Here is a 26,814-nt window from a genome sequence, read left to right as displayed (position 1 = left end):
ACCCCGACCCCCCTCCCCCCCCCCCCCCCCCCCCCCAGTCGCCTTCAGGATCTACGACATGGACAAGGACGGCTACATCTCAAACGGCGAGCTCTTCCAGGTGCTGAAGATGATGGTCGGCAACAACCTGAAGGACACGCAGCTGCAGCAGATCGTCGACAAGACCATCATCAACGCGGACAAGGACGGCGACGGCAGGATATCCTTCGAGGAGTTCTGCGCGGTAAGTCGGGCGGAGGCGCGCGAGGGTTTCGTCACGGCCGCGCCGGCCCTCCTCCACCGGGGCCGTTCAGTCCCGCGCGCTCCGACTGCTTTTAAAGGAGGGGAGGTCAAGGATGAGGAGGTCGGGCGTCTGGGGAGGGAAACGGAGCTCTCGCTGGATCAGGGAGGATGAACAATTTTCCCCTTTTATAGAAAATACCACAATCTAAATCTTAACTCCTATTCCACTGTACCAGATCGTGGCGAAATAGTCTACGGTTCTATTTGGAGGAAAACAAAGCCTTAAAGCCCCTGGATGGTGTCAGGTCGAGATTTGGCCAGTTTGAGTTTACTGCTCAGCACTCACCGCAGTTGAGCGTTTCCCTGATCATTATGCACAATTTTAGATTTCTTTATATATATTTTTTTTTACATTATTTAATTTCTATGAATGGAGGATGTTACCACTTTGTCGAAATTGCTTGATTGTGATGTGAAGGATGTTTGTTAGTTCCGCGTCAAAGCAATGGCAACTCTGCCTTTTCGAAAAAGGAAACGACGGCGCCATCGCTTAACTTTGACAAACACACGTGGTCGCGTCTTCGTCAGCATCCCGAGATCCCAAATCACAAATTTTCAAAAAATAAAATAAAAAAAAGTAAGATAAAATGAGCTATTATCAGGAAAATATTATTTTTTCTTTTTTTTTTCTTCTATCTTTTATTTTGTAAGCAGCCGTGCAGCGGACGGATGGTTCATCACTTTGAAGGGGATTATTTTGCTATGATGAGCAGCTGCCTGCACATTATCTCTGGGTGGTAATGTGCAGCCATGATTTTCCATGGCCACTTCAAGAGCTTCATTTGCGTGAAAGGGGAGAGGTGAAATCAAACTAAGTGGTTGCCCATGGCAACGGGCGTTATTAACAGACAGCGGTCATTATGCAGAAATAATTGACCGAATTGAGCTATTGACCAATAAAAATCGAGCATTCAACAGAGCCATGTAATAATGTAAATTGTGTCTGCTGACTAGTAAACAGGCTAAGACTCGATCTGACGCTGGCCAGGTCCTTGAATATCACACCTTGAGCTTCTCCTCCTTTAAGGTTAGCAAGGAGCTGGCCAACGCACTCGCCCGTTCAAAATGCCACATCTATAAGTGTCGTATGTAGGCCAGCGCAGGAACTTGCCTCGCTCTGAGACATTTCCATAAATTAAAGGCTGACAGACACAAGGCCCACATTCGACAGCTGGATCTCCGGAGCCTTGAACTAAAAAGGCTGCCGTCCTTGTGGGAGCCTTATTTCCAGGGCGGCTCAAGAGAACATCAGATCCCGTTCTGCAACAAAAGCTTCAAGGCTTCAGGGGAGGACTGCGTGATACTGTTTCCACAAACCGCTTCAAGTGTTCCACATCTGAACAGAAAGAGGTGTTCTTTTATTCTGAAAGGGGTTTGTAAGTAGTAAATGTAACTGAAACAGTATGTGTGTTTTGTCGGCGCTGTGCAGAAAAAATAAATACACATTATTGGATTAATCTATCCTGCTGGGACTGTGTGATATTGACAAGATAATATTTCACAATAGACTTGAGAATACCTTTATTTACTAGGGATGCACCGATTTATCAGCCGTACATCGGTATCAGCCGATATTTGCCTTTTTGACTGCCATCGCCCTATCGGCAAATTAAATGGCATTCACCGATGGCAGTGGCAGATTTTAATCTTGTGTCGCATCGATTTTGCGCTGGCTATATGTTGTTGGTTATATGCGGTCAGTTGCCACATTCAGACGGAACACGGTGAACGGGATCATGGCGCTTTCTGAGCGGCACGGGGAGAGCGAGGAGGAAGGAGGTACTACGGGAAAAATGAAACAAAACTTTATCACCAGACCAACCGCGCCACACGAGAGGATTTTGTCCAAATCCTCCATCTGATTCCTCGCTACAAGTACCAAACAGCCTCATGCAATTAATATATAAAAGAAAAAAAACCTTTTATATCGATCCCCGTTTTTTTTATTCAAGCCATTTAAGTGCGATATTCCAGAGAAAACATCCGTCGCTGCAGCGCAAAACTCCAGCAGCCGCTGCAGACGTGCAGTAGAGTCGGCCATCCGGCTGTAATTCCGTTGCGGAGGACAAATATTCTGACTTTGATTATCGATTTGATTATTTTAACTCCATTGCCTTTCTAATCACTTTTACATTTACATTTAATTACATTTAATTTATGTTTCTCAAAAACATTTTTTGTTGGGCTATGTAAGTACTGAAAAATTCTTCTTGACTAGGCTGTTGTATAGCAGGCTAAAAAGGCTTTTGAGACCATCATTTTCGTAAAAAGAATCGTCACGTGAAAGAAGGTTTTGTTAAAGGTTTCATCAATTTGTGTGATTGGTGTTGTGCTTATTCAAAGATAGGGTGATGAAGGGATGAAAGACTAAAACAGTTCAGTTCTTTTTTTTTTTTATCACGAGGATTTCTTCTTTCTTTGTTCTTTCTTTGTTTCTCAACAAAATAAACAAAAAAAAAAAGCATTGGCTGTCAGCCAAATTGTTAGTTTAAACATCGGTATCGGGCCAGAATTTCACAATCGGTGCATCCCTAATATCTACAGTACATCAGTAATAATGTGGACATCATGACCAGGTAGGTAGATTAGAATGTTGGGTCTACAAGGTTTAGACAATTGCATTAATTCTCTGTAATGCATCCTTAAATCAGGGATCTCAAAATCGCGTTAAGGGAAAAACTGTCCTGTGGTTTTTGTTTTGTTTTCTCATCGCATTAGTGAATTTCTTAATAAAATGTCTGCTTTGGAGGGGAAAAAAATGTTAAAGAAAGAACAAAGTTTAAAAAAATCATAAAAATCATCTTTTATTTATTTGCAGGCCAGATTTTACACTATGTAATAAAACATGTAGTGGACTGCATTAAATTGTCTTTGCGGGCATAACACGATAACATCTGATATTGTGATATCCGTCTCACATTGTGATATCAAGTCTCATATCGTGATGTCTAGTCTCATACTGCGACATCTAGTCTTATATCGCGATATCTAGTCTTATATCGCAATGTCCAATCTCTTACTGCGATATCTAGTCTTATATCGCAATATCTAGTCCCATACTGCGATATCTAGTCTTATATCGCAATATCTAGTCTCTTACCGCGATATCTAGTCTTATATCGCAATATCTAGTCTTATAATGCGATATCGAGTCTTATATCGCAATATCTAGTCTCTTACCGCGATATCTAGTCTTATATCGCAATATCTAGTCTTATACTGCGATATCGAGTCTTATATCGCAATATCTAGTCTCTTACTGCAATATCTAGTCATATATCGCAATATCTAGTCTTATATTGCAATATCTAGTCTCATAATGCGATATCTAGTGTTAAATTGCAATATCTAGTCTCTTACTGCGATATCTAGTCTTATATCGCAACATCCAGCCTTATACTGCAATATTTAGTGTTATATTGCAATATCTAGTCTTATGTTGCAATATCTAGTCGCTTACTGCAATATCTAGTCTTATATTGCAATATCTAGTCTTATATCGCAATATCTAGTCTCTTACTGCAATATCTAGTCTTATATCGCAATATCTAGTCCTTTACTGCGATATCTAGTCTTATATCGCAATATCTAGTCTTATATTGCAATCTCTAGTCTTATATTGCAATATCTAGTCCTTTACTGCGATATCTAGTCTTATATTGCAATATCTAGTCTTATATTGCAATCTCTAGTCTCTTACTGCGATATCTAGTCTTATATTGCAATATCTAGTCTCTTACTGCGATATCTAGTCTCATACTCTCATTGTTTCTGTTTTTTCTTTTCATACTGCGATATCTAGTCTTATATTGCAATATCTAGTCTTATATCGCAATATCTAGTCTTATATGGCAATATCTAGTCTCATACTGCGATATCTAGTCTTATATTGCAATATCTAGTCTTATATCGCAATATCTAGTCTTATATGGCAATATCTAGTCTCATACTGCGATATCTAGTCTTATTTTGCAATATCTAGTCTCTTACTGGGAAATCTAGTCTTATATTGCAATATCTAGTCTTATATCGCAATATCTAGTCTTATTTTGCAATATCTAGTCTCTTTCTGGGAAATCTAGTCTTATATTGCAATATCTACTGTATATTGGAACGACACATCGCCCTGCTCTTACATTTTGCCTGGTTTGCATTATTCAGTGTTTATTTTTACCTCCTGGTATCTCCATCTCCCTCTCTCTCTCTCTCTCTTTTCCAGGTGGTCGGTGGTCTTGATATACACAAAAAGATGGTGGTGGATGTGTGAGTGCCCCTCGGCTCGCCCCTCCTCCTCCTCCTCCTCCTCCTCCCCCCCCCCCCCCCCCCCCTCCTCCTCCTCCTCCTCCTCCTCCTCCTCCTCACTCACTCGCTTTCTCCTGCGCCTCTGAAGATCTGCTGAAGACGTCTGGCAAACGCTCTCTGTGTAACTCATTGGAAGTATTCTCTCTCTCTCTCTCTCTTTCTCTCCATCTCTTCTCGCTCGCTCGCGCTCTCTCTCTCTCTCTCTCTCTCTCTCTCTCTCTCTCTCTCTGTCTGTGAAGCCACTTTTTCCCCTTCCCTCTGTCAGAACCACGGGCCTCGCGACGCCAACTTTGAAGTGTTATTGAACTGTAAGAAAATCCTCTCAATAACCCGGTCGTAGCACTTTAAGCAACTGAAGGACAGCGACCTCTCCGTCTCCCCGTTCCTTTTTATTTTTTTTATTTTTTTTTGTTTAATGCTTTTCTGGGGGGGAGAGGGGGAGTGGGGGGAGTGGGCGTGGCAAAGAGGCTGGTTGGCTCGCTCATATTTCTTTCTTTCTTTCTTTTTTCTTTTTTTTTTTGTTATATTTATTTTTTTTTTGTTATTTGTCTTTTATAAAGAAGAAATACAACCAACTGAAATGGATCTAGGGTTGTGTGGCGGCTTAGATCATCGGGGTATGAAGTGCCAACCAGAACATATCCAGAACCAGTCCTAGTTATTAACAAAAACCTATCATCATAATCGCTGCATGTTTGTAAGTCATGACAAAATATTAAGATTCAAGACTTTTGAAATGTTCCTGTACGTTTTTTGTTTTTTTTTGTTTGTTTTTTTTGTTTGTTTATTCCCTCGTCCACGCTAGCTTCCACCTGAGGAGTTTGAATCGGCTTTCTGGTCACGTTCGGCAAAAGCGATTCTTTTTTTTTTTTTTTTTTTCCCTCCTCCTCTTTTTGTAACAAGTTTTATTTATACTTAAAAACATGTTTATATTGTCAGAGATTATTCTTATTATTTCCTGTGACTACAATTACTAGATAAAAAACAAAACAAAAAAAAACAAACAGAAAAAAAACAAAAAAACAAAAACAAATGCCAAGAGCGTGGTGTGTCTTTGCAAAACTGATCTGTGGCTGCAAAAAAAACAAAAAACGATAACGTGGTTTACTATCGATAAAGAGCGTTTTATGTTGTGTGAATCCTTGAGGAATAATAATAATAATAATAACGAAAACAAGAAGAACCCCTTCGCAGGGAGAGCAACTCCACATTTGTACCGACTGAATGCATTTTATCATCAAAACATGAGGGAAATTTCGCCGCTCGTATCCCGTTACGTTCGGGACGGGTCGGCGGATGGAATCGCGAGAGGTTAAAGCGGCGTTCTCTGCAGGCAGCGTTTGTTATTTTGCAACCGTGTGTGTATATTTGGTTAAAAAAATAAAAAATAAAAATGGTCGAATACTCTTAAAGCAGCGGCAGGAGGAGGAGGAGTTTTTAGGGTTTTGTTCCGTCCCGACGTGGGGTAAAGTGTACGTTAGGGGGTTTTTCTTTCCTTTTACGTGTACGTTTCAAAAGTTGGCTTCTTCTCTTAGTTTTGAACTTTGATTTATTTTTCTCTTCTTACTCATCACCACCGACTCACTCCCCCCCCCCCCCCCCCCCCCCCGACCCGATCGCCACCAAAAACCACCGTCACTGGTGTGAACAGAGGGAGGGAGGGAGGGGGGGTTCAATTCAAACCAGACCAGACACAAACCAAACTTATCTCCAGAGGGGAAATGCGTATTTCGACAGCCAGGGGGTGGGGAGGCTTTTATTTCCGTAGTAGCGACGGAGGGTTTAGACGGATGTTTATGTGACGAGGTGTGAATTCAGAGCGCCCTGTTGTCCCCTGATCCCAAAGCTCTGCACGGCTTGGGCCTCCCTGTGCTTGCATGACATGGAAATCTTTTTATTTTGATTTTGGATTTTTTTTTTTTTTTAATTTTTTTTTTTTTTGGTGCATGTAAAATCACTTTTTTGAAATAATCCTCTTGTTTACACATGGATGGTGATGTTAATATATTTAAGAATTTAAATGGTATACAATATGGATGTTGCCAAACTTTGGTAAATATACACAATATGAGAGGTAATCCTAATGAACTGAACTACATGTTAAGTTTTTTTTTTTGTTTGTTTTTTTTTTTTTGTATTTGACCTGGGTTCAGTGAAATGCTTCTATTCCAGTTAAGGTTGCATAGCTGATCCTGACTAGAACTGCCACATACTGTACTCTGCTTAAAGGGGAAAAAGTTGATGTTTTATTTTATTTTTTTTCCTTTTGTATATAAGTATTTGTTAAATGCAGTTCTGGCTCTCTGTTCTCTGTATAGTTCAGACCGCGCTTTAGTTTGTAAGTGCTACTTTATTTACTGAGGGGATTTGGGTTATTTTTAGTTTGTGTGGGGGAAAAATCTGAAATGATTTTAGGTTTAGGACTTTTTTTTTTTTTTTTTCCTCTTTTTTTTCTGCATGCTGCATCTTATGCTGTGGGACTGTTGGAAACTTGATACTGTATGAAAACAATTTAAATAAACTTTGAAATGTCAAAAGAAGCCAATCGGTTGTGTGTGATTTCATTTTAACAAAACATAAAATACATTTCCAGACATAATCGATAACAATTTATTGGATGTATAAACCAGTCGTCAACCAGGACCACAGGGCTAATATTCTGTTGAGAAATTAAGTTGTATTTTTACAACCGACTTACATTCACGAAAGGAATTTTAATTGGTTCAGGAAGAGTTGATGAATGATGATGAATTTTTAGTTCCATCAAGAGATACCAACGTATACATAAATGTAATCTGCTTTTCTATTTTCCATCCAAATTGGGGACACACTCCGATCGGTCTCCGTCGTGACAGCAGCTGATCACTAAACGCCCATGAGGACCTGGAAGGGGCCTGTCCAAATGTCAGTGGGTGTTGACCCCGTGACCACCAGCGCGTCACAAAGAGGGGGATTCCAACGACCAATGGGGGAGCAGGGTGAACACGCAGAGCGGCCAATCAGAGTTCAGAACCTCTCGGATGTCCTGCTCGCCACCGCTCTGATGTTTCCGTAGACCTTTGAAGGTGGACTTCCTGTGGGGGAGGCAGGGTTTGAAAAGGTCACTTCCTTTCGGATTTGCTGGAACGAACGAACGAACGAACGCACACACACACACACACACACACACACACACACACACACACACACACACACACACACACACACACACACACACACACACACACACACACACACACACACACACTTAAAGGACAAATCTCAAGCGTCAACAAGAGTTGGATGGTAAATTGATATGATCTACATCCTCTTCAAGAGATGTATTTGTAATAAACATTATTATAATCACATTGACATAATGAAATGGATTCTTTTAAAAAGGCGTTCCAAAATCGTGCCGCGTTTTTCATATAAATTTCCATCCAATTCTTGTGATTTACTTATAGATCTGGGAAGCTCTTCAACGCACCTAAGATCAGGTTGCATATCGCTGTCCGAGCCATTTTAATGTTCTGGAAAGATCCCAGTAGGTGGATTTTTCTGTTGAGAGACGAGGAGCCGCATTGAAGAGCGAAAAGCTTAAATGGCATTTATTCCACGCAGCAGACCAGACCAGACGTGACCTACGTGTCTGCCAGCACAATGCGAGTCTTTGTGACGTTCTCGATGGTGAATTTGGTTTTTCCTCCTGATCCGGCTATCCTGCCAATGGCCCTGGATAAGTGATCTCCTTTCAGCGGTTTCACTGCCGACACATGGGAAATAGCGCCGATCACTCACGGAACAAGCGCACAAAAAGCCAAAAGCGTTTCAGGGGGAACCTGTCGGCGCGACAGCGAGCGTTTGGGGGGGGGGCGCCGCGTCTTACCGTCCGTGACATCGAAGCTCTCCAGGAAAAGCTCGTCCAAGCGGATGAGAGCCAGGGCGTCCTGAGGAAGGAGAGAGGGAGGGGATCATTTGGGTACCATTCAACAGGTTTAAGTGAAAGACATATTTTAAAAGTACAGAACCACTCCGGGGGTAGCGCTGGCCGATTGCTTTCTATTTAACCGAATAATAACTGTTTTTACCTTCCTAGGGTTGGCGTGGCGGCCGAACCGATGATGGAGTGGGAAGTTGCATAGAACAGCTCAGGAAATTATTTCAACGTGTTAAATATATCGAAAAAAACCAGAGCGGCAACGAATTAACAATTTTACGGCACAAATCGGCACCAACGGCAATCATTTTTATCACACGGGGGGCCGACTCCACCGAGGTTTGTACGTGTACTGAACTATGCTGCTGTTAGATCCAACATCGGCGTGTCCGAATGACGGGTTCGTCAAGACTTTGTTTTTTTTTTTGAGGGGGTCGCACCCAAAAGGTTTGAGAACCCCTGCTCTATCCAGAACACACGTACACTAAACATCCCACGACTCGACAGATGGTACCATGTCCACAAACATTCACTGCAGTGGTGGTCGAGCCGGAGGCAGTAGACAAGCCAACAACCTGTAGACCACGTCCTAGAAAGTTAAACCGATGCTATTTAGTTGTTTTTTTTATTATTCGTTTTATTATCATTAATCATTTTTAATTCTACATTGCATTTTTTCCGAGGAATGACCTACAGGAGACGTTTTTTCAATTTGATTAAAGAATTAATATTTGCAATGATAGCCACTGACGCTGTTTCTTCATTTTTAATTTTATTCTTGAACAACTGATTTGTTCACATGCCGCCTGCCTTAAACCACTTGGTAATCGCATTCATTTTTATTGTGTTCATAGAAAGAAAATATGTATTAAATGTTACCTTGGTCTTCTGAGTTTAGAGAAAAACAGAGAAAAAAAAATTAAAAAATCGAGGTTCAATTGAAAATTATCCATTGGTTTGAAAATAAAAATAAAAATAAAGATTTTATTTTTAGGCCAAATCGCCCATCCCAACTCAAAGGTGTGCAACTTAAAGGTGTGTAAGAGGAGTGAAGTGCGGCCTGGCACGCTTACCTCCACCTGAAATCCCAGTATAAATGCTTTGACAAAGTCAGACGCCCGTGTTAGGGCGCCGATGTCCTGTGTCTCTTTACACGTCTGAAAGGAACAGATCATACACATGTGTAGCATCAACAACAGAGGGAAACACAAAACGATGTTTTATTGTTAAAAAAAAAAAAATGTTCTCGAATGAGCAGCACTGTCACAATCCTGAAAATCTGGGGTAGACGGTTACATTGGCTCCAGCTAACTGATGGAAATGCACCTAATTAACATTCTATGTATTGTGACATTTCTTACATTGATGTAAATTTTCATTTAAATCTGGATGGAACAATATGACTTGGAATCGAACAATTTTACATAAGATTGCGACATCTCCACAAATGACCACTGTACAAGTACAGGTGAATATCTCAATGACTTATTTTTAAACTTTTTATTGCTGATGGGCTGCAATGTAATGCACCAAACCCCACCAAAACAAATTCCTACTATATGTTAATGTGGCTGGCGAGTTGAACTCATTCTGATACGAAGTAAAGACTTTTAAAAAAAGTAAAAATCACTCATCCCTCTTGTTTCTTGTGGATTACTGTTGCACATATGTATTTTTCAGCAGGAAGGAAGGGTAGCCTTCACAATGTAATCAATCCGGGTACAAAAAGTAAACGTGTATGAATGTACATCGACTTATTGTCAGTAAAATTGTAACATTGACGATAAATCTACGTCCACACACAAACCACCGGCCCAGGCCAGGGCCATTCCTGCTACACCCCTGGAGCGTGGCTGCAGCCGCCCTGTTAATTACCTTAATCTCGACATTCCTGGTTTTGAGGTTGAACCTGACTTGGAGCTGCAGGTTCTCTACGATGGGGGTGAAGATCTTCAGCCAGTTCTCCTTCAGCGGCGTGTATCGGTGAGCAGGGACGGGGATTTTACGCATCTCGTCCGGTCCGCCCTGGAGTGAGGCAGGTGGTGAAAGTGTAATAAAGGACATTTCGACGACAGTACTTACTTTCAGTGTGGGGGTTGATTAGATGGCAATAGAAGACTGCGCATGCGCACAGCTGGTTTCTATTTACCACGATGGATTGTGTGTGTGTGTGTGTGTGTATATATATATATATATATATATATATATATATATATATATATATGTGTATGTATGTATGTATGTATGTATGTATGTATGTGTGTGTGTGTGTAGATATATTACTTATATATGCCATTATTATATAGCGTCCTTGTTCATATTTACCCTTAACATGTCTCCGGACAAGGCTGGGAACTGGGGCCGCTTGCAAGCCGCAGGACCCTCCGCTTCCATGGCCGCGCCGTCCTGCTCATGTTTTCGCTTGTGACTCTTCTTGGGCCTTACTTTCGTGAAGGAATCCGCCGCGGCGCCGCTGCCCGCCGCGGAAGACACGTCGGGAGTCGCATCCCGGGCGGCGTCCATCGTGAGTCGCGGTCGTAAACACAAACGACGGGTCGGACGCTCCGCACGGCCACGCCGAGCTTCCTCGTGCAACGTGAGAGGACCCATCGATCGGCCGCTCGGTCGCCGGTGCGCTAAAAAAAAAATTAAAAAAAATAATAAGTTTTGTGGAACATTTTTTTCCCCCTCCTGGTTATGTCATTTATGGGACAAACGGGATCAGTTGGTATCCTTTAAATATTTACGTGTCTCTAAAACACGCCGCCGTTTCGATTGTTATTCGTCTATGTAATCAGGCACTCGCTTGGACAGCCACAGTGCGCCACCGTCGGGGAGCTGTTCCGTGTTCGGTTTTGGAAGAGAAACTACGCTGCGTTCTTTTGCAGTTTGCACTCGGGAAAAAAAATGTTCTACTGTGAAAAGTGCAACGCATTGGCCGTTTCAGTCGGGGTTTCGGGGCAGATCGCTCAGGCTTTAGATTTTTAGCGATAACCTACCTGATGTCACCACAGCGTTGCGTCGCGCATCGTTATTGTTCAAACTCATTAGCCTTGGCGTCGGTTTTTGGTTTGTAATCATTTAGAGCGTGAATGCGGACTGGAAACTCGGAATTACAGATTTTCCGAATCCCAAGGAACGCAGCACTGGCTCACTCCACCCAGCAGCGCTTGTGGGAGTGTGACGATCTGAAGACTCCTCCGCTGCTTTGGGTTTGGTTCGTTCGTGAAAATGTCAACGCCGTTTGAAAAGCCCCAAATAATCGCCCACGTCCAGAAGAGCCTCAATTACACGATCTTCGACAGCAAATGGATTCCCTGCAGCGCCAAGTTCGTGTGCATGGGGAGCTTGGCCAGGGGCTCCGGGGTGATGCAGGTGTACGAGGTCCAGCGTGGGGAGGTGGTGCTGGTGAAGGAGGTGAAGTTGAAGCTTTTTCTATTTTCCTCTCCACGCACACTGTGCCACGGTGGATATTTACTGGGCGAGAGCATTTGCTAGCGTTAGCGTCAAAGCTTCTAGAAAGGTCTTTCAAGCGATGCGTCTCCATGGCAACGGACAACAAACTGTCACCCTCCACAGAGATCTTCAGGTCCACGTCGGTGGATTGGCGTTACACGCGTGGCAATCCGCAACATTATTTTATTTTAAAATCCCATTATTGATAATTAATTCAGCTGATACTTTATAATAATAATATATGTGCGTCGTATATGTGCTCCTCTACATGGCCTTTCCATTGTTGGTGGCGGGGTCCGCCGCAAGCAAGACTTTGATTAAACACGGGAGCTTGTTGTGGTCAGAAAACTGTCGATGTGGATGACCATTTGGGGACTTGGGTATGTGTTGGGAGTAATCCCGACATTTTTATGGTTTCCACTTAAAGCGGTTTACATAATTGACGTCAACTTCATTTCTCTTGTAGATACCTGTTGTATTGGACCATTCATTGAGTGGACTGTGGTTGTTATTATCTCACACTGCGTGTTGTGTTTTTCAGATAGAGAAAGCGAAACCCATAAAGTGCGGGACATTTGGGGCCTCATCCCTACAACAAAGACACATAGCGACTGGGGATTTTGATGGAAACCTGAACATATGGTATTTATTCATTTATTTAGTTATATCCGATGATGCAGTCTTATCCTCTTACTTGCCTTCTCTAAACTATTCCTGACAGTTTATTTCCCTTCACCAGTTAAAATAGTAAACAACTGCACATTGTACACATGTAAACACACACATTCAAGCTGATTTGACATCAGCTGGATTGTTTGGGGTATTGATCAGTCTGACGCCAATGCTTCTCCTGTCCACAGGAACCTGGAAGTGCCTGACCTGCCGGTGTACTCTGTGAAGGCTCACAAGGAGATCGTCAACTGCATTGATGGAGTTGGAGGACTGGGAATCGGAGACGGCGCACCCGAGGTAGTCACCGGGAGTCGAGACGGTAAGGGCATCAAGAAATGAAAAGTATTCGTAACATTTCTTCAACATCAATACGAAAAATAGAGTGAGCTTTGTTTTCGGCACATGAAATGGCGGTGTATGACGTCAGGAACATATAAAGTTATTGCTTTAATAAAAAAGAGCTGCGACCGTTCCAGTCACTTGTTTATGTTGGTGTTTTCACCAGGGACGGTGAAGGTGTGGGATCCGAGGCAGAAAGATTCACCCGTTGCAAACATGGAGCCCGTAGAAGGAGAAACCAAGAGGGACTGCTGGTCCGTGGCCTTCGGTACGTCAGAGCGGCGCCACATCGGGGCTGAAAGCCGCAGCACAGCCGTATTTCATACACAGCGTGAGACCCTAAAGAAAGGAGGCTAAATTCTGCACTTTGTTAGATTTTAGGTACAGAAGTTACGGAAATCAACACACTGCCTTTTACATTATCCACCACTGCGAGGTAAACTGTAGATTGGCAGGCCTGTTGTTCAGCTGTTGCTTGGTCGGTCTATTCTTATCGTATTTGTTTGAGGAGGCATTCTAGCTCCATAATGCCGTTAAACACTCTGATCTCCACTGCAACCTCCTTAGCTCTCGACCTGGATAGGTTAAAGTGCGTCACAACTATTTTGCATTTTATGTGGTTTTTGAAATGCACACACCATGGAGAAACTTGAGCTGGCTTTCACACATGCACTGCACCCCTGAAATGATCTGGACGTTACCCGGAGGAGCTGTATGCGTGAACGCAAATGTCTGAGTCGTTTGGACCGGACATTTCCCGGACTCTACCCAGCCGGCACCCGACTACCAAAGTCTGCGTAATGTACGAGTGAGCGGTATGTGTGAACAGTGCAAGTAATTGTCCGGAGTATTCACAGCGAGCGAGTGGGTGTGTCGTGTGTTGAAGACGTCTCTATCGCGCGCCAGTTATTTTACTCTCGTGCCGATCTTCTTGCAAGGAGCGTGGCTGCCGCGTTCTCCTTTCCGTTTTCCTTTATATTCCTTTCCAGTCTTTTGTTTATATAACGTCCAAATACATGGAGTATCAACGCCAAAAAAGATAAGTCGATAGCCTCGTCCGCCATCTTGGGTGTGCTAAAAACTCCGCAGCATCATTGCGTCACGTCCCCGCCTCCTGCACGCTCTACCCTGTCCCTATTCTAAACGAAACGGAGTATTTCGAGGTGGTGTGTAAACGCGTCTGACACGGACAATCCCCAGTTGTGTACTACATGTGTGAAAGGGTAAATCCAGACAATGTCCAGACCTGACGTTTCAGCTCTGGTGAATTATCCCCAAATAACGCTCAAATAGTTAATAATTCTCTTTCGAAAACGGCAAAACAATCAAGCGGATTTGGTTATTTACAGACCTAGTGAGTGGGGACTTATACCATCTATCATTTCACTGCCACCCTGACCCGGATAAGAAGTTTAGAAGGTGAAGGGATGGATTGACGTTGATATTTCCTTTTTCTTTTGTTACATATGAAATTATTATAATCTGCTAAACTGAAGGAGTTAAAGTGGACCTATTAGGCTCCTTTTCATCAAGTTAATAATATATGGTGTCTGAGGTCCCCAAAACATGTTTTTACATTTATTTTTTTTTCATTCAGATTATGTGTTCGAGCCATTCTAACATGCGTCCAATCCACTTTGTCCGGGCTATTTCAGTGGGAGGAGCCTCCCTCCAGAGGCCCCTAGTTCTGTGAGCCAATGGGGTTTGAGCTTTACTCCAGATTCCGTTGTATTTCTCTGTAAACTTTCACTGATTTCACCTCATCAGTCCACCAAAATCTGTTTCTGAACAAATTTGAGGCGAGATACAAGCCATACAGTCGCTTCACTCAGGCTTTCACTGCGGTGCCCGGTGCAGAGCGGAGCTTAAAGCACCGCCCGATACTTTTTTTTTTTGTTTGTTTCATTTAGTTCAAATAAAATAAGTACATCTACAGTTTTGTTTGGAGAAATGCGGAGCGGATCGCACGCCGCAACCTAGAGTACATTCTGCTGTGGACACACACAGAAAGAAACATACAGCAAAATATTTTTTTAAATACTCACAGTTGGTATTAATTCCTCTTTCATTAGAAGATTTGTGCCGGTCTCTGCAGCCAACAGCGCACTTCCCGCGATTAGCTCTTAGCTTCTATGCTAGTGGGTCCGGTCGCGCTCCAGCCGTGGGTGGAGTTACTCAGATGGAGGGCGGTTCTAATTCTAATGTGTCTCAATGCTGCAAAGTACTGAGGCAAAGCTGAACGGCTCCGTTTTCGGACATGTTTTTCTGGCGCACCAAAAAAAACTGACTGGGTCGTCTAATTTCACAGTTTGTGTGTTGGTAGGTTCGTCAGAGACCCAAATGTTTGTCCACAAGCACTGAAAAAGTGAGTTTCGAATAATTGGTCCCCTTTAAATAGGACAACTTTCAGGGTTTTCAATTGGGATCTCTCTGTCAGGAAACTTCGCCTCCGTCGCAGCCCTAAATTCTCTGCTTTCTGTTGGCGTTTGAGCTCTGTTCCGAAGCCAAACCCGCTTCAACACGTGTCCCTGTAGGCTGAAGACAACATTTTGTGATACTGACTTTACGTGTATTACCTCTTTATCTCCGACCGTCTCCACTCCAGGCCACGCCTTCAATGACCAGGACCGCTGTGTGTGCGCCGGCTACGACAACGGGGACATCAAACTGTTTGACCTCCGTAACATGTCCTTACGCTGGGAGACCAATATCAAAAATGGGGTGAGGTGAACTTTTAGCTCCACATCGGGACTTTTTTACAAGGGAAGTTTCCGTTGATGTTACAATGTGTTCCAATGGAAGTGTCTGCATAACATGAGGAAGGCACTAATTACACAAGCAAAAACAGAGATTTGAGCCTGAAGGCGTTGCAGTCATTTCAGTGTGTTCCCTTGCGTTTGCAAGTCTCATCACAGCCCCAAAGTTTAAATGTATATGCTAATTTTATTATGGTGTCATATTTGAGCTTCTTCTCAGCCTCGGCCAGAGGAATAGCGTTGACGTGAAAGCTAAAATCCCTTGAGGGGGACTGGGCTCAACGCTCCACCTCGCGACGTACGGAGGGGCGCATGTCGCAATCAGAACCCTTTCTCAAGATGCGAGTCCGTTGCTTCGTTCCCCAAAAACGATCTCCAGGTCTGCTGCGTGGAGTTCGACAGGAAGGACATCAACATGAACAAGCTGGTGGCCACGTCGCTGGAGGGCAAGTTCCACGTCTTCGACACGAGGACCCAGCACCCCACCAAGGGCTTCGCCTCCGTCTCCGAGAAGGTAATTTCCCCAGGTGGAGACATGAGGGAGGGGGAGGGAGTTTGGCTCCTGAGCAAAGGGTGTGAAAGGCTGTGATTTATTTGATTTTTTTCTTTTTTCTTTGAGAAGACGGAGGGAACGAGGCAACGTGGGTATGATGTCCTTTTGACCATTTTCACAGCTGGAAATGTTTGGATGTGTGTTTAGCCAACATGCTCTGTGGCCGCAGTCGGGGGCCAAAAACGACATCGGGGCTGGTGAGAAGAGTGAGAGAACTGGAGAGAGTGAAAGAGAGGGGGGGAGAAGTGCGGCTTTTTTTTTTTTTTTTCTCTCTCTCTCTCTCGCGCCGTGCCTGTGGGAAAGTGCTAAGAAAACGCACCTCGAGCGGGCGTTCGGAGGCGGCCCGGCCTGCCAAGCAACCCGGAGGTCCCGGCGCAGAGATCAGAGCTCCTCGGCTCAGCCAATATTTGTCCAGCTCTTCTGAATAATCAACAAGTGTAACATCAATATTGGGATCTTTAATTATACGCTTCCTCCAGAGGTTTGGCCCCTAGAATGAGGCTTTCCAATACATTCATCCGCACGTCTGGAGCCTGATTCAAACGCCCTTCAGAGATAATTGGGAGGTGAGTCCCCGGAGGGAACTCTGTTGTAGCTGTCGTACACTCGGGCCATTTATCAATTTCCGTCCTTGACTTTAAGCCCGAGAAATGTTCCAAACTGAGGTTTGCATAAAGCCAAGAACCCCTGCTAAAATAGAGAATGCCTCAGTCAGTGACTCGGCTGAGCCGGATCGACCAAGATATCCCAGCATTCATTGGGACGACGACACTGTGACAGGAGGGGAAACTGGCCAATTCAGTCCAGAACAAACACGGACGTATATTCCAGAAGTCTGGGTCCTTGGCGTTGATAAATGACCTGCGTTGAAATCTTATTATGGGGGAGTTACGAACAATTCTCTCTTCATTTGAAAGAATGTCCAGGGCGTCCCAACCCCCGCCCACCCCCATTTCCCCTATTTTCGGGCCAGTACAAAACCAACATTCATCCTTGAGACGTGTTGAACTCTGTCCTGGCAGTTTTTCTTGAAAGGCTGTCAGTGCCTTGAGTCACACTGCAGGTTGTTATTATTTTCTCTTTACTGCTAGTTTGAAACTGGTCGTCACGTCTACGATGTCATATCCTTTTCAGGGAGCACACAATTACAGCAACACGGGATTTGAACCTTGAGCAGTGCTAATAAGGATACAAGAATGTCTGTAAACATGAAATCACAACCGTGAATTTAGTGGTGAAGTTAATGTCCTGTCTTCTTGCACAGGTCTGGAAAGATTAATAAAACAAAAAAAAAACAATTATTACTGTACTGTATATCCACATCATTTTACCAAACAAGATGCATCCAATGCATTAAAGTACCATTTGGAAGTAAACAATGTATTATTAAATTTTTTTAGGCACACAAGTCAACCATCTGGCAGGTGAGGCATCTGCCCCAGAACAGAGACGTCTTTATGACCGCGGGTGGCGCAGGAAACCTCCATCTATGGAAATAGTAAGTGATGTATTGAGACACATCCATTAAATGCATGTTGAGAGACGAGAAGGTGAACTCGGTACCAATTTCATCGCAGTGTGTCCGCTAACAAGATAACCATGGGCTGCATGCTAAGTGTGTTAGCTCAGTGCATGGCTGCAGGTGGAATCAACTAGCCTAGCTCCTGGGGAGTTAGGGAAATACACCTTCCAGCATCTCAGAAGCTGAGCTTATACACTATCGTGTCTTTATGACAAATACAAATAAATACCTAAAGATGAGACCTTAATTGTTTTAAATGCTGCTACATTGTCAACTGTTTTCCATGACCATTTATCCATTTACCAAAACACGTGAGTATCCCTTCAACCTAAGCTTCGAATAATGTCTGCATGTACAATAGGACAGCTTAAATTCAAAAAGCTTTATTTATCTATGCAAACGATGTAGGACAATGTGATCTAAAACCCCCTGCCCACTTATTTAGATTAACAGTCTATACAATTGAGGTGTAAGGTTCTGAAATGTCTGTCAATAGCTTGTCTTCAACCCCAGCGGTTATTTTCAATTCGAGCAGGTCTCCTTTTCTTCAAAAGACGTTTTCCACGAACAGGTCTTAAAACTGCCGTGCTGTTAGTAAGATTGATAAATGACGCAGACGGCAAAAATAAATCCTCACGCCAGGCGAACCCTTAATGAGATGAATTACATTTCCGGGACCTCTTCGTTATCGGCTTTTTAAAGCAATTTGTGCGGCTCGGGGCAATCGAATAATCACGCGAACTCCGGAGCCGGGGGGCAGGCGGCGGCGGCAGGCCTTCCATCCAGCGTCCTCATTCACAAGTTTTTCCCATCCGGTTCGTCCCCTTCCGCAGCGACTACCCGGCCCAGCGGAGTCACAAGGACGGCGAGGGCCTGGAGGTGGGCGAGGCCGGCACCGTCACCCTGCTGCAGAACGTCACCCTGTCCACCCAGCCCATCGCCAGCCTGGACTGGAGCCCGGACAAGCGGGGCCTGTGCGTGTGCGCCGCCTTCGACCAGTCCGTGCGGGTGCTCATCGTCACCAAACTCAACCGCGTGTAAAAGGAAAGCGACCGGCGTTTTGGGTTCGGCCGCAACGGGATCAAACGGGCGCGGCCCTGTCTCTGGATGGGGAGACGTGGGGATATCCCGCCGCTGGTCTCAAGAGATCTGCTTCAGAGTTCATGCCGGTGGTCACTTTTACTTTTCCTTTTCTAATAAAAGTGTTTTTAGTGGAAAGGAGGAGTTGAGCCCGGTTGGTCTCCATCGCTTCCAGGCACAGGAGCCGTGTCTGGCCTCCAGGCAAACAAGTACACTTGTGATCATTTAGATCTTGAGCCTCCGCGGAAGGTTATCTGAATTAGTCAAATGGCTTTTAATGATATTATAACACGATTCCATTTGACACATCTTAATCTACTTTGATTCGTTTTTTTTTGCTATTAGAAAAGCAGTTGCTCACAGAAATTCCAGTTTTTGTCCCAATTTAGGATGCGAAGGACTGCGCAGCGTTGGCGTCTTAACAGTTGTACCTTTTGATGTCTCTTCTTTGGAATGTCCACCTGTTTTGCATATTAAATATTTTTGGAAAAAGGTGAAAGTGTTTCTTGCCGTTCAGAGATTTGCAATGGATTCAGACGGCAAGGTATGAGAAATACCAAAGTGTTGATCGGTTTTATGGACTAGATATGAAACCAACGTCATGGGTTACGGCGTAGGTGCTCGGAGTGGAGATTTTTCTGGTTTATTTCCTCTTTTTTTCCCTGCGAAACCGTTCAGATGACGCCCTCTGGGGTCATTCCAGGTTGTTCCCGGCTCAACCTCTAAAAGGCTTTTCCCCCATCCACACACAAGCAGCACTTGTTGATTCCCTTTCCAAGAAACAGAAGCCACGACTCAAGATTCAAGAGTTAGGCAACTTTTTTTTACGTCATCACATCCAGCCTTTGTACGTGAAGAAAGCTTGGAGCTCCTTGTCGTCCTCCGCTTTGCCGTGGAACATGGCGTAGAACCTTTTCAGGAGCTTGGTCAGGGAATACTCCTCCAAGACTTCAATGTATTTCTCGACAAATTCTGTCAAAAAAACAAAATCGCAGAATAGTTAATAGTTAAGTTAATCCGCATTGGGGAAAGATGTCGGCACCGTCTTTTTCGGGAACATGTCGTGAGGAACTTAGGTCTAGGACTAATAGGTTATGCATTGATTGAGTTGTGTGGACAATGAATACTTTGCGGTTGACATGATTGTAAAGCTCTGCGTGGCTGCACTGTGCCGTACGTTTACATGGCACAGCATCTGATACTGCCTATAAATAGACAATAAACTGGACCGGTTTCAGTCATCATGCCTTGTGACATGAAGATCTTGAGCATCTGTAAGCGTCTTTGTGACTTCAAAAAGTAAAAATCCTGCCACGTTTTTGCCCCACCCATGGGACCGACCCAGACGATTTAACTCGGCGGTTCGACTGCTGGCTCGACGCTGATTAGAAGATTTCCACGGTTGACTCAAAATCCTGGAGCGGGTTATTATCATTTATATTTTTTTTTACTTTCCCGACCCGGATTTTCCACCCCCACCGCCACTCACCCAGACCCAGGACCTTAGCGTGGGCCACGAGGTTGGGGAGGAGCTGGGGGTGGTCGAAGAGGTTCAGCTTCACCAGTTTATCGAGGATCTCTCCCGTGATGAAGGCGTCGTTAAAGTCCTGCTCCGCCACAGGCCTCAGGGGGACGCGGCAGAAGACCTCCAGGGCCCCCTTGCGGTCCAGCAGGCTTGCCAGGCAAATGTAGGCATAGTGGTGCTGAGGGGGAGGGTCAGAGGTCCGGCGGTCAATCTATTGGTTATAACACATTCTTTCTCGTCAGCCGACGGGAATTATTAAGAAAACGCGTGTGCAGAGGAGAGGAGATCTGTATCCAGCAGGAGGTCAGTACGCTAGAGCGGGAAGCTAACCCACTCACCATCTCCTTCCTCTGAAACCCAAATCCCGTAACTGGGCCTTGATAGCTAGAAAATGCAATTGTTGATTGTACATTCCACATAATCCAAATATATTTTCCGGCTGGGTCCTTCCAGCATGGAAGGAGGATCTCTTCTTCTTGTCCCCCCTCAAGGGTTCCTCAATTTCCATCCTTATTTAATCAAAGTTCTGCCTCTCCCAATTGAGGGCTTATGGTCATTTATAGTCTCTGTACTCATTGTGGACCTGTGAAGTAATTACTGTTTGTAACCGTGTGTGGATTATATGAATAAAAGATGTCTCGGGAAGCTTAATTTGGCTTTCGATTTAAAAAGGTGTTCTTCACAAAGGTCTCATTCTTTTTGTTTGTGACCGTTTCCTACCTTAAACCTTCTCTCTAGCCTCAGTCATATATCATAACCTCTGTCACATCCATCGCCCAGGTACAATCCTTGCCTTGGATGTGCTCGTCTCTTTTTTTGTCGCTTTGGACCGAGTGGCTGAAAGTTAATAGTCTATCAAAGCCCAAAAGTCCTGAGGTGGGAATGTGAGAGGCGGCATCAGACTCGGACCTTTGGCTCCATGGCGATGACTTCTTCGTAGAGCCGGCAGGCCTCGTCAAATGTCTCGTCGGAGTTGGACATTATGGAGGCCAGGAGGAGGCGTGTGGGGCAGAAAGGGCGGTTCAGAGGACCGGGGAGTGTGCTGCTAGTGCCCGGCTCTGTGAAGGACGCACGCACGACACATCAATACAGACGGATCAAATCAATTATTAGACCGTTAGAAACTTGAGATCCATTTGTTTTCTTTCCATTCAGAATTTGAATCAGAATCACAAGAAGGTACATTTACAACAATCAGCCACAACATTAAAACCAGTTGCCTAATATTGTGTAGCTCCCCCTCGTGCCGCCAAAACAGCTGTGAACCGTGGAGGCATGGACTCCACAAGACCTCTGAAGGTGTCCTGTGGTATCTGCACCAAGACGTTAGCAGCAGATCCTTTAAGACCTGGAAGTTGCGAGGTGGAGATCCCATGGATCGGGGTTGTTGTTCCAGAACATCCCACAGATGCTCCATCAGATTGAGATCTGGGGAATTTGTGACCAAGTCAACACCTTGAACTCTCTGTAATGTTCCTCAAACCATTCCTGGACATTTTTTGCAGAGTGGCAGGGCACATTATCCTGCTGGAAGAGGGTCTGCAACAATGTTTAGGTAGGTGGCGCGTGTCAAAACATCCACATGAATGCCAGGGTCCAAGGTTTCCCAGCAGAACATTACCCAGAACAGGAGAACATTGCCCAGAGCATCACAATGCCTCCACCAGCTTGCATCTACCCATAGAAGGTACCTGGTACCATCTCTTCCCCAGGTAAACAACGCACAAGCACCCGGCCATCCACATGATGTAAAAGAAAAGGTGATTCATAAGACCAGGCCACCTTCTTCCATTGCTCCATGGTCCAGTTCTGACGCTCACGTGCACATTATAGGTGCTTTCGGGAGTGGACAGGGGTCAGCATGGACCCACTGACCGGTCTGTGGCTCCACAGCCTCATACGCAGCAAGCTGTGATGCACTGTGTGTTCTGACACCTTTCTATCATAGCAGCATTAACTATTTCAGCAACTTGTGCTCCAGTAGCTCTTCTGTTCGATCGAACCAGATGGCCTAGTCTTCTCTCCCCACGAGCATCAGTGAGCCTGTGCGCCCATGACCCTGTCACCGGTTCACCAGTTGTCCTTCCTTGGACACTTTTGGTAGGTACTAACCACTGCATACTGGGAACATCCCACAAGACCTGCTGTGTTGGAGATGCTCTGACCCAGTCCTCTAGCCATCACAATTTGGTCCTTGTTAAAGTCGCTCAGATCCTTACGCTTGCCCATTTTTCCTGCTTCCAACACATCAACTTCAAGTACTGACTGTTCACTTGCTGCCTAATATATCCCAACCCTTGACATGTGCCAATGTAATGACATGAGCAATGTTATTCACTTCACCAGTCAGTAATTTTAATGTTGTGGCTGATCGGTGTACATTCTAATGTATAAGAGTTTTAAGCACCATGTGTCTTTCATTTTCATGATCATGTAGTTTTATGATTACTGAACAAATTAACCAGTGAAGAGCCAGTTTTCTTTTCATCTCCCACTATTGTTGCACATCTAGGTGTGGGTGTTTGGGTTGTGTAGCCACACACCCTCTGCGGTTCTGGCAGGGCCGGGGCAGCTCTCAGAGCAGTCAGGTTTGGGCTTGTCAGGGCAGGGCTGGGTCTCGGGGCTGGGATCACAGGGAGCTTTGGCAGCCTGGCCTGGCTTCCCCACTGCTTTAGCTTGCCCCCTACAGCACACACAGGAGAAGTTCACCAACCACGAGAAATATAACAGGGGTAGTAGCTTACTGTAATAGCTTTGTGTGTTCAGGCAACAAATGTTCAAATAACAGGATATAAAATGTAATTTTAAGACAAACCATAATATTCGATTTTATTGACAATGAGGAGAAAGGTATGAATGGTAGTAGATAAGCATGGTAAATTTACACCAATAAGAAAATGAAATAAGACAACTGTTTTTAACTATTATTATTACAATAATATATTACCATAAAACATTTTGAAAAATAAAATGTAAAAAATTAAAAAATATGTATATGTAGTATATGAAGCGTAGTTATATACACATAATTACACATATATAATGTATATAGTAATTACATAATGTATGGTACAATTTTGGAAGAAAAAAATTCTCAGCCTGCTCCTAAGTAGGAAGACGTTTTCCATGTCAGTCTAAGTATGGGAAAGTCGCTAACTGGGAAATGGATCAATTGATTTATTACAAATGTGTATCCAAACTTAATAGCACCGTAATAAAATAAATGAAAGTCGAACACTGCTTGGAACTGAGACCATCAACAGACCACTGTGGTGATACCAGTCATGAACATCACACAGGGCAGATCTAGGATAGAGAATGAATGTGCGCCAAACACCCCATGAATAAACAAACAGTTAAAAAAATGGAGTGAAAGCTAATTACATAACACAGGCCGCCATGGTGACTCACCGTGCAGCAGCAGGGGGTTTGGCTGGAGCCGCGGCGGCCTTGGCTCCCCTGGTGGGGGCTGTGGCTGGGGCAGGAGCTGTGGCTTTGGCGCCGGTTCCCGCCACAGCCTTTCCTCGTCCGGGGGCTCCTCGGCCGGCTCCTTTCCCGGCCACGGCGTTGGTGTCGGACAGTCCTGCAGGGCTCTCTGTTGGCCGAGCGTCCTTCTGCTTCTCGGCCTCCACCCTGGCCTGCCACCACTGCTGGTCTGAGGGAGCATAGCACACAGTGAGGTCACTAGATAAATGCCGATTATCTAATGAGGGGCAAAAATGCTACCTGGTGTAATTCTTTTTAATACTAGGTATCAACATATCTTCCAGAATATAATTAATTTTGACAAAAAAACATAAACTTCAAGCCCATCCAGCTAACATACAAATACCGTATGTACAGATAGATGCTCCACATGTATGAAAAGTTAAAAAGCAAGATGGTATTGATCTATTAAGGTCTAAAAAAATTGCGACTTGATGTTCAATTTCCTTTTTTAAAGCTATGTATCAGGATATCCCCTGAAATGCGACCAGTGCAGAAAAACTGGGCAATGTCCTCAAAATCCAAACCCAATTAAACGGAAATATAAAAGGCATTCAGGATGTATGAAGGGTGATAGTTTTACCATAAGTTGAGTTGTGTTAAGTTAGAGCTACCTAATTTTTAAATACTGTATGTGATAAAGGTAGGTCTTGATGTGAGCTCACTGGTAAGGAACGGCAGTGGCTCTCCACTCTGCGGTTCATTCTCTAGCGCCATGCTGGCCCTCAAGCTCTGGCAGGCTTCCTGCAAAGCGACCTCTGACAAGGAAGATTTTGGGTCCCTCTCAGCCTGTGAGATCTGGGCCTGACCCAGGAGATACAGTGCGTGGCTGTCCCTGGGTGACATCGCCACACACATATGGCAGACCTGGGCAACAGAAATTAAAGAGGTGAAGGAATGTCGTAATGGAATGACTAATTCATGTTGGCTAACCATTTATAGAGTGGCTGCAGGGCTTTAAAGTGGTAATCCGTAACGTGATTTTGTTTACTGATCCCATGTTTGATACTTCATTAGCTTAACAAGAAACAGCGATGCAATGTATTTGAGTGATGCATGTGCTCCTCGATATGCTTTCCTCTATATGTTTCCATTGTTGGTTGCTGGCACTGATGTCAAAATGAATGGCAGGCGTGGTGTATTTGCTAAACATCCATAAGTTGGAAGTTGGAAAAACCCAATGCAGATATAAATGGGATTCTGGGACTTGCAGTGTAATCCACCCAGACGATTTTACGGACTTACACTTAAACACAAAAGACAGATCTGTGAGCATCGGTTACATAATTAACTGTTGATATGTCCTATGAAATAGAATATAGGAATACAATACAACTCTCCAGAACTGGCACTTTATGTTTGTGAAATACCATTAAAAACATGCAAACTTCACAGGCAACATCTCACACAAAAAAAAATAGAAAAACGGTTAAATTCCCTTAAAATTTGGAACTGAAACCTACCTTCAACTTCATCTCCAGCCCCTCTTGTTCTCCTCCCAATGAGGACTCGCGAATGAAGGCGAGGACGGCCTTGCACCTCTTCACCACCAGGGCCTGTCTCTCTGTGTCCGTGTCGCCCTGGCACGGCCGGCTCCGCTGGATCGGTTCCTGGAACAAGGCAAAGTGGCCCTCCAGCAGCACCCACTGAAACTCCCTTTCCATCATCTCACCTTGAGCACACCCAATCAAAGCCTGGCCGGCGAGCACCACCGCCCTGAGGGACCGGAGGAGAGAGCACGGCAGAACCAATGGCGCAAAAAGATTGCATGAACAATATATATTTTTAAACCAAATTAAAGAGATACTCCAGTTTTTTTACAGCTTCAGTAAGTGTGTAAGCTCAATGCAAGGTTGCAGGGGGATCATCAAGCCTGCTGTAGCTCCTGCGGCTTTCCCCAAAACTAAGGGAATCACTTTAACCCTGTTGATGTGATGCGTGATGTGTGTGTTCACTCGTGGCCTTTAGAAATGGTTATCCAGGCTGTTCCAAGTCTCCAGGTGAGGTCACCTACGTGCGGTAGACTTGCTCAGCACTCATGGCATTTTCTGTGAGCACGTTCTTCTCCCGCAGGAGCTGTCCCAGGGTGGTCAGGCCTTGCAGGAAGTGAGCGTTAAGGGGGGACAGGGGGTCCCACAGATTCCACTGTACTGGGCTGAGAAAGGGAGGCACGAAGAGCGTCACGGTACGGTTATAAGGGTCAATAAGGTTCATAAGAATGCATTGATACATGTATTGGACCGACGGCACTTTACAATGAAAAAAATATGCATCACGCACGCATCGTAAGCACGCACGCACGCACGCACACCTGCGGCTGCAGCTCTGACTGATAAAGTACTCCAGTCCCTGATGTAGGAACAGTGCAGCCTGTCGCTCTGTTTCCTCCGAGACACCCTGCTGCAGGAGAGCCTGCGCCGTGTAGAACCTGAGGAAGAGGAGGCTGTTGATTATTAATCCTCATAATAATCATCATCATAATAATAGTTTGTGCTTGAAACTGAACCTGAGGGCAGGCTGTGAGGGCAGCATGGCCAGGCCAGTCTGCAGATGCTGCAGGGCCTCCTTGGCCTTTGTCTTCCCCTGCAGCAGCAGCAGGCGTCCCGCATGCAGGTAGGGCTCCCAGCTGTCCCGGTTCAGGGACCACGCGTCCAGGTACTTCATCAGGGCTCGGTGGACGTAGTTTTTGTTGTCACTGACCTTGAAGCTCTTACCCTTGATCTAAACAGATGAGAGACAACAAGGAAATAAACCTACGTCGCTATCTTTTGAGGAACCGGAAGTCAACATTTTGCACGTTTCGACGTTTTGAAATGTTGCCAATCAACACCATTACAATTCAGCGACAATTAAATAAGTCTGACGAATGAAGCACCGCGACTCCACGTGGCGGACGTAGAACGGATCGGGAAGAATGCAGCG

General features: G+C 44.6%; 3 protein-coding genes across 3 annotated transcripts in view; 2 read left to right on the top strand and 1 right to left on the bottom strand.

Annotated features, from left to right (window-relative positions):
• The window catches only part of LOC307242196 (calcineurin subunit B type 1), a 41,654-nt gene extending 34,530 nt beyond the window's left edge, over window positions 1–7,124 (top strand). The window contains exons 5-6 of the mRNA XM_080016540.1: window positions 39–223; window positions 4,502–7,124. Coding sequence (XP_079872666.1) covers window positions 39–223; window positions 4,502–4,549 — 233 coding nt within the window. The 3' untranslated portion in view covers window positions 4,550–7,124. The remainder of the gene's footprint in view (window positions 1–38; window positions 224–4,501) is intronic.
• A 56-nt stretch (window positions 7,125–7,180) lies between these two features.
• Window positions 7,181–11,094, bottom strand: pno1 (partner of NOB1 homolog). Its single transcript, XM_080016539.1, has 7 exons — window positions 10,829–11,094; window positions 10,379–10,528; window positions 9,577–9,660; window positions 8,453–8,513; window positions 8,212–8,329; window positions 8,054–8,124; window positions 7,181–7,658 (listed from the first exon to the last, which is right to left on the bottom strand). The coding sequence occupies exons 1-7, from the start codon at window positions 11,024–11,026 to the stop codon at window positions 7,591–7,593; spliced, it is 750 nt and encodes a 249-aa protein (XP_079872665.1). The 5' UTR covers window positions 11,027–11,094; the 3' UTR covers window positions 7,181–7,590.
• Window positions 11,095–11,538: 444 nt separating this feature from the next.
• dnaaf10 (dynein axonemal assembly factor 10) lies at window positions 11,539–19,647 on the top strand. The gene is made up of 8 exons (XM_080017101.1): window positions 11,539–11,920; window positions 12,501–12,601; window positions 12,820–12,950; window positions 13,137–13,238; window positions 15,576–15,691; window positions 16,106–16,240; window positions 17,680–17,777; window positions 18,635–19,647. The coding sequence occupies exons 1-8, from the start codon at window positions 11,735–11,737 to the stop codon at window positions 18,840–18,842; spliced, it is 1,077 nt and encodes a 358-aa protein (XP_079873227.1). The 5' UTR covers window positions 11,539–11,734; the 3' UTR covers window positions 18,843–19,647.
• Window positions 19,648–26,814: the final 7,167 nt, after the last annotated feature.

Source organism: Zeus faber (assembly GCF_960531495.2).
Source record: "Zeus faber genome assembly, chromosome: 16".
Taxonomy (NCBI): domain Eukaryota; kingdom Metazoa; phylum Chordata; class Actinopteri; order Zeiformes; family Zeidae; genus Zeus; species Zeus faber.
The sequence above is the reverse complement of the archived record's forward strand: the minus strand, read 5'-3'. Positions and strand labels throughout refer to the sequence as shown.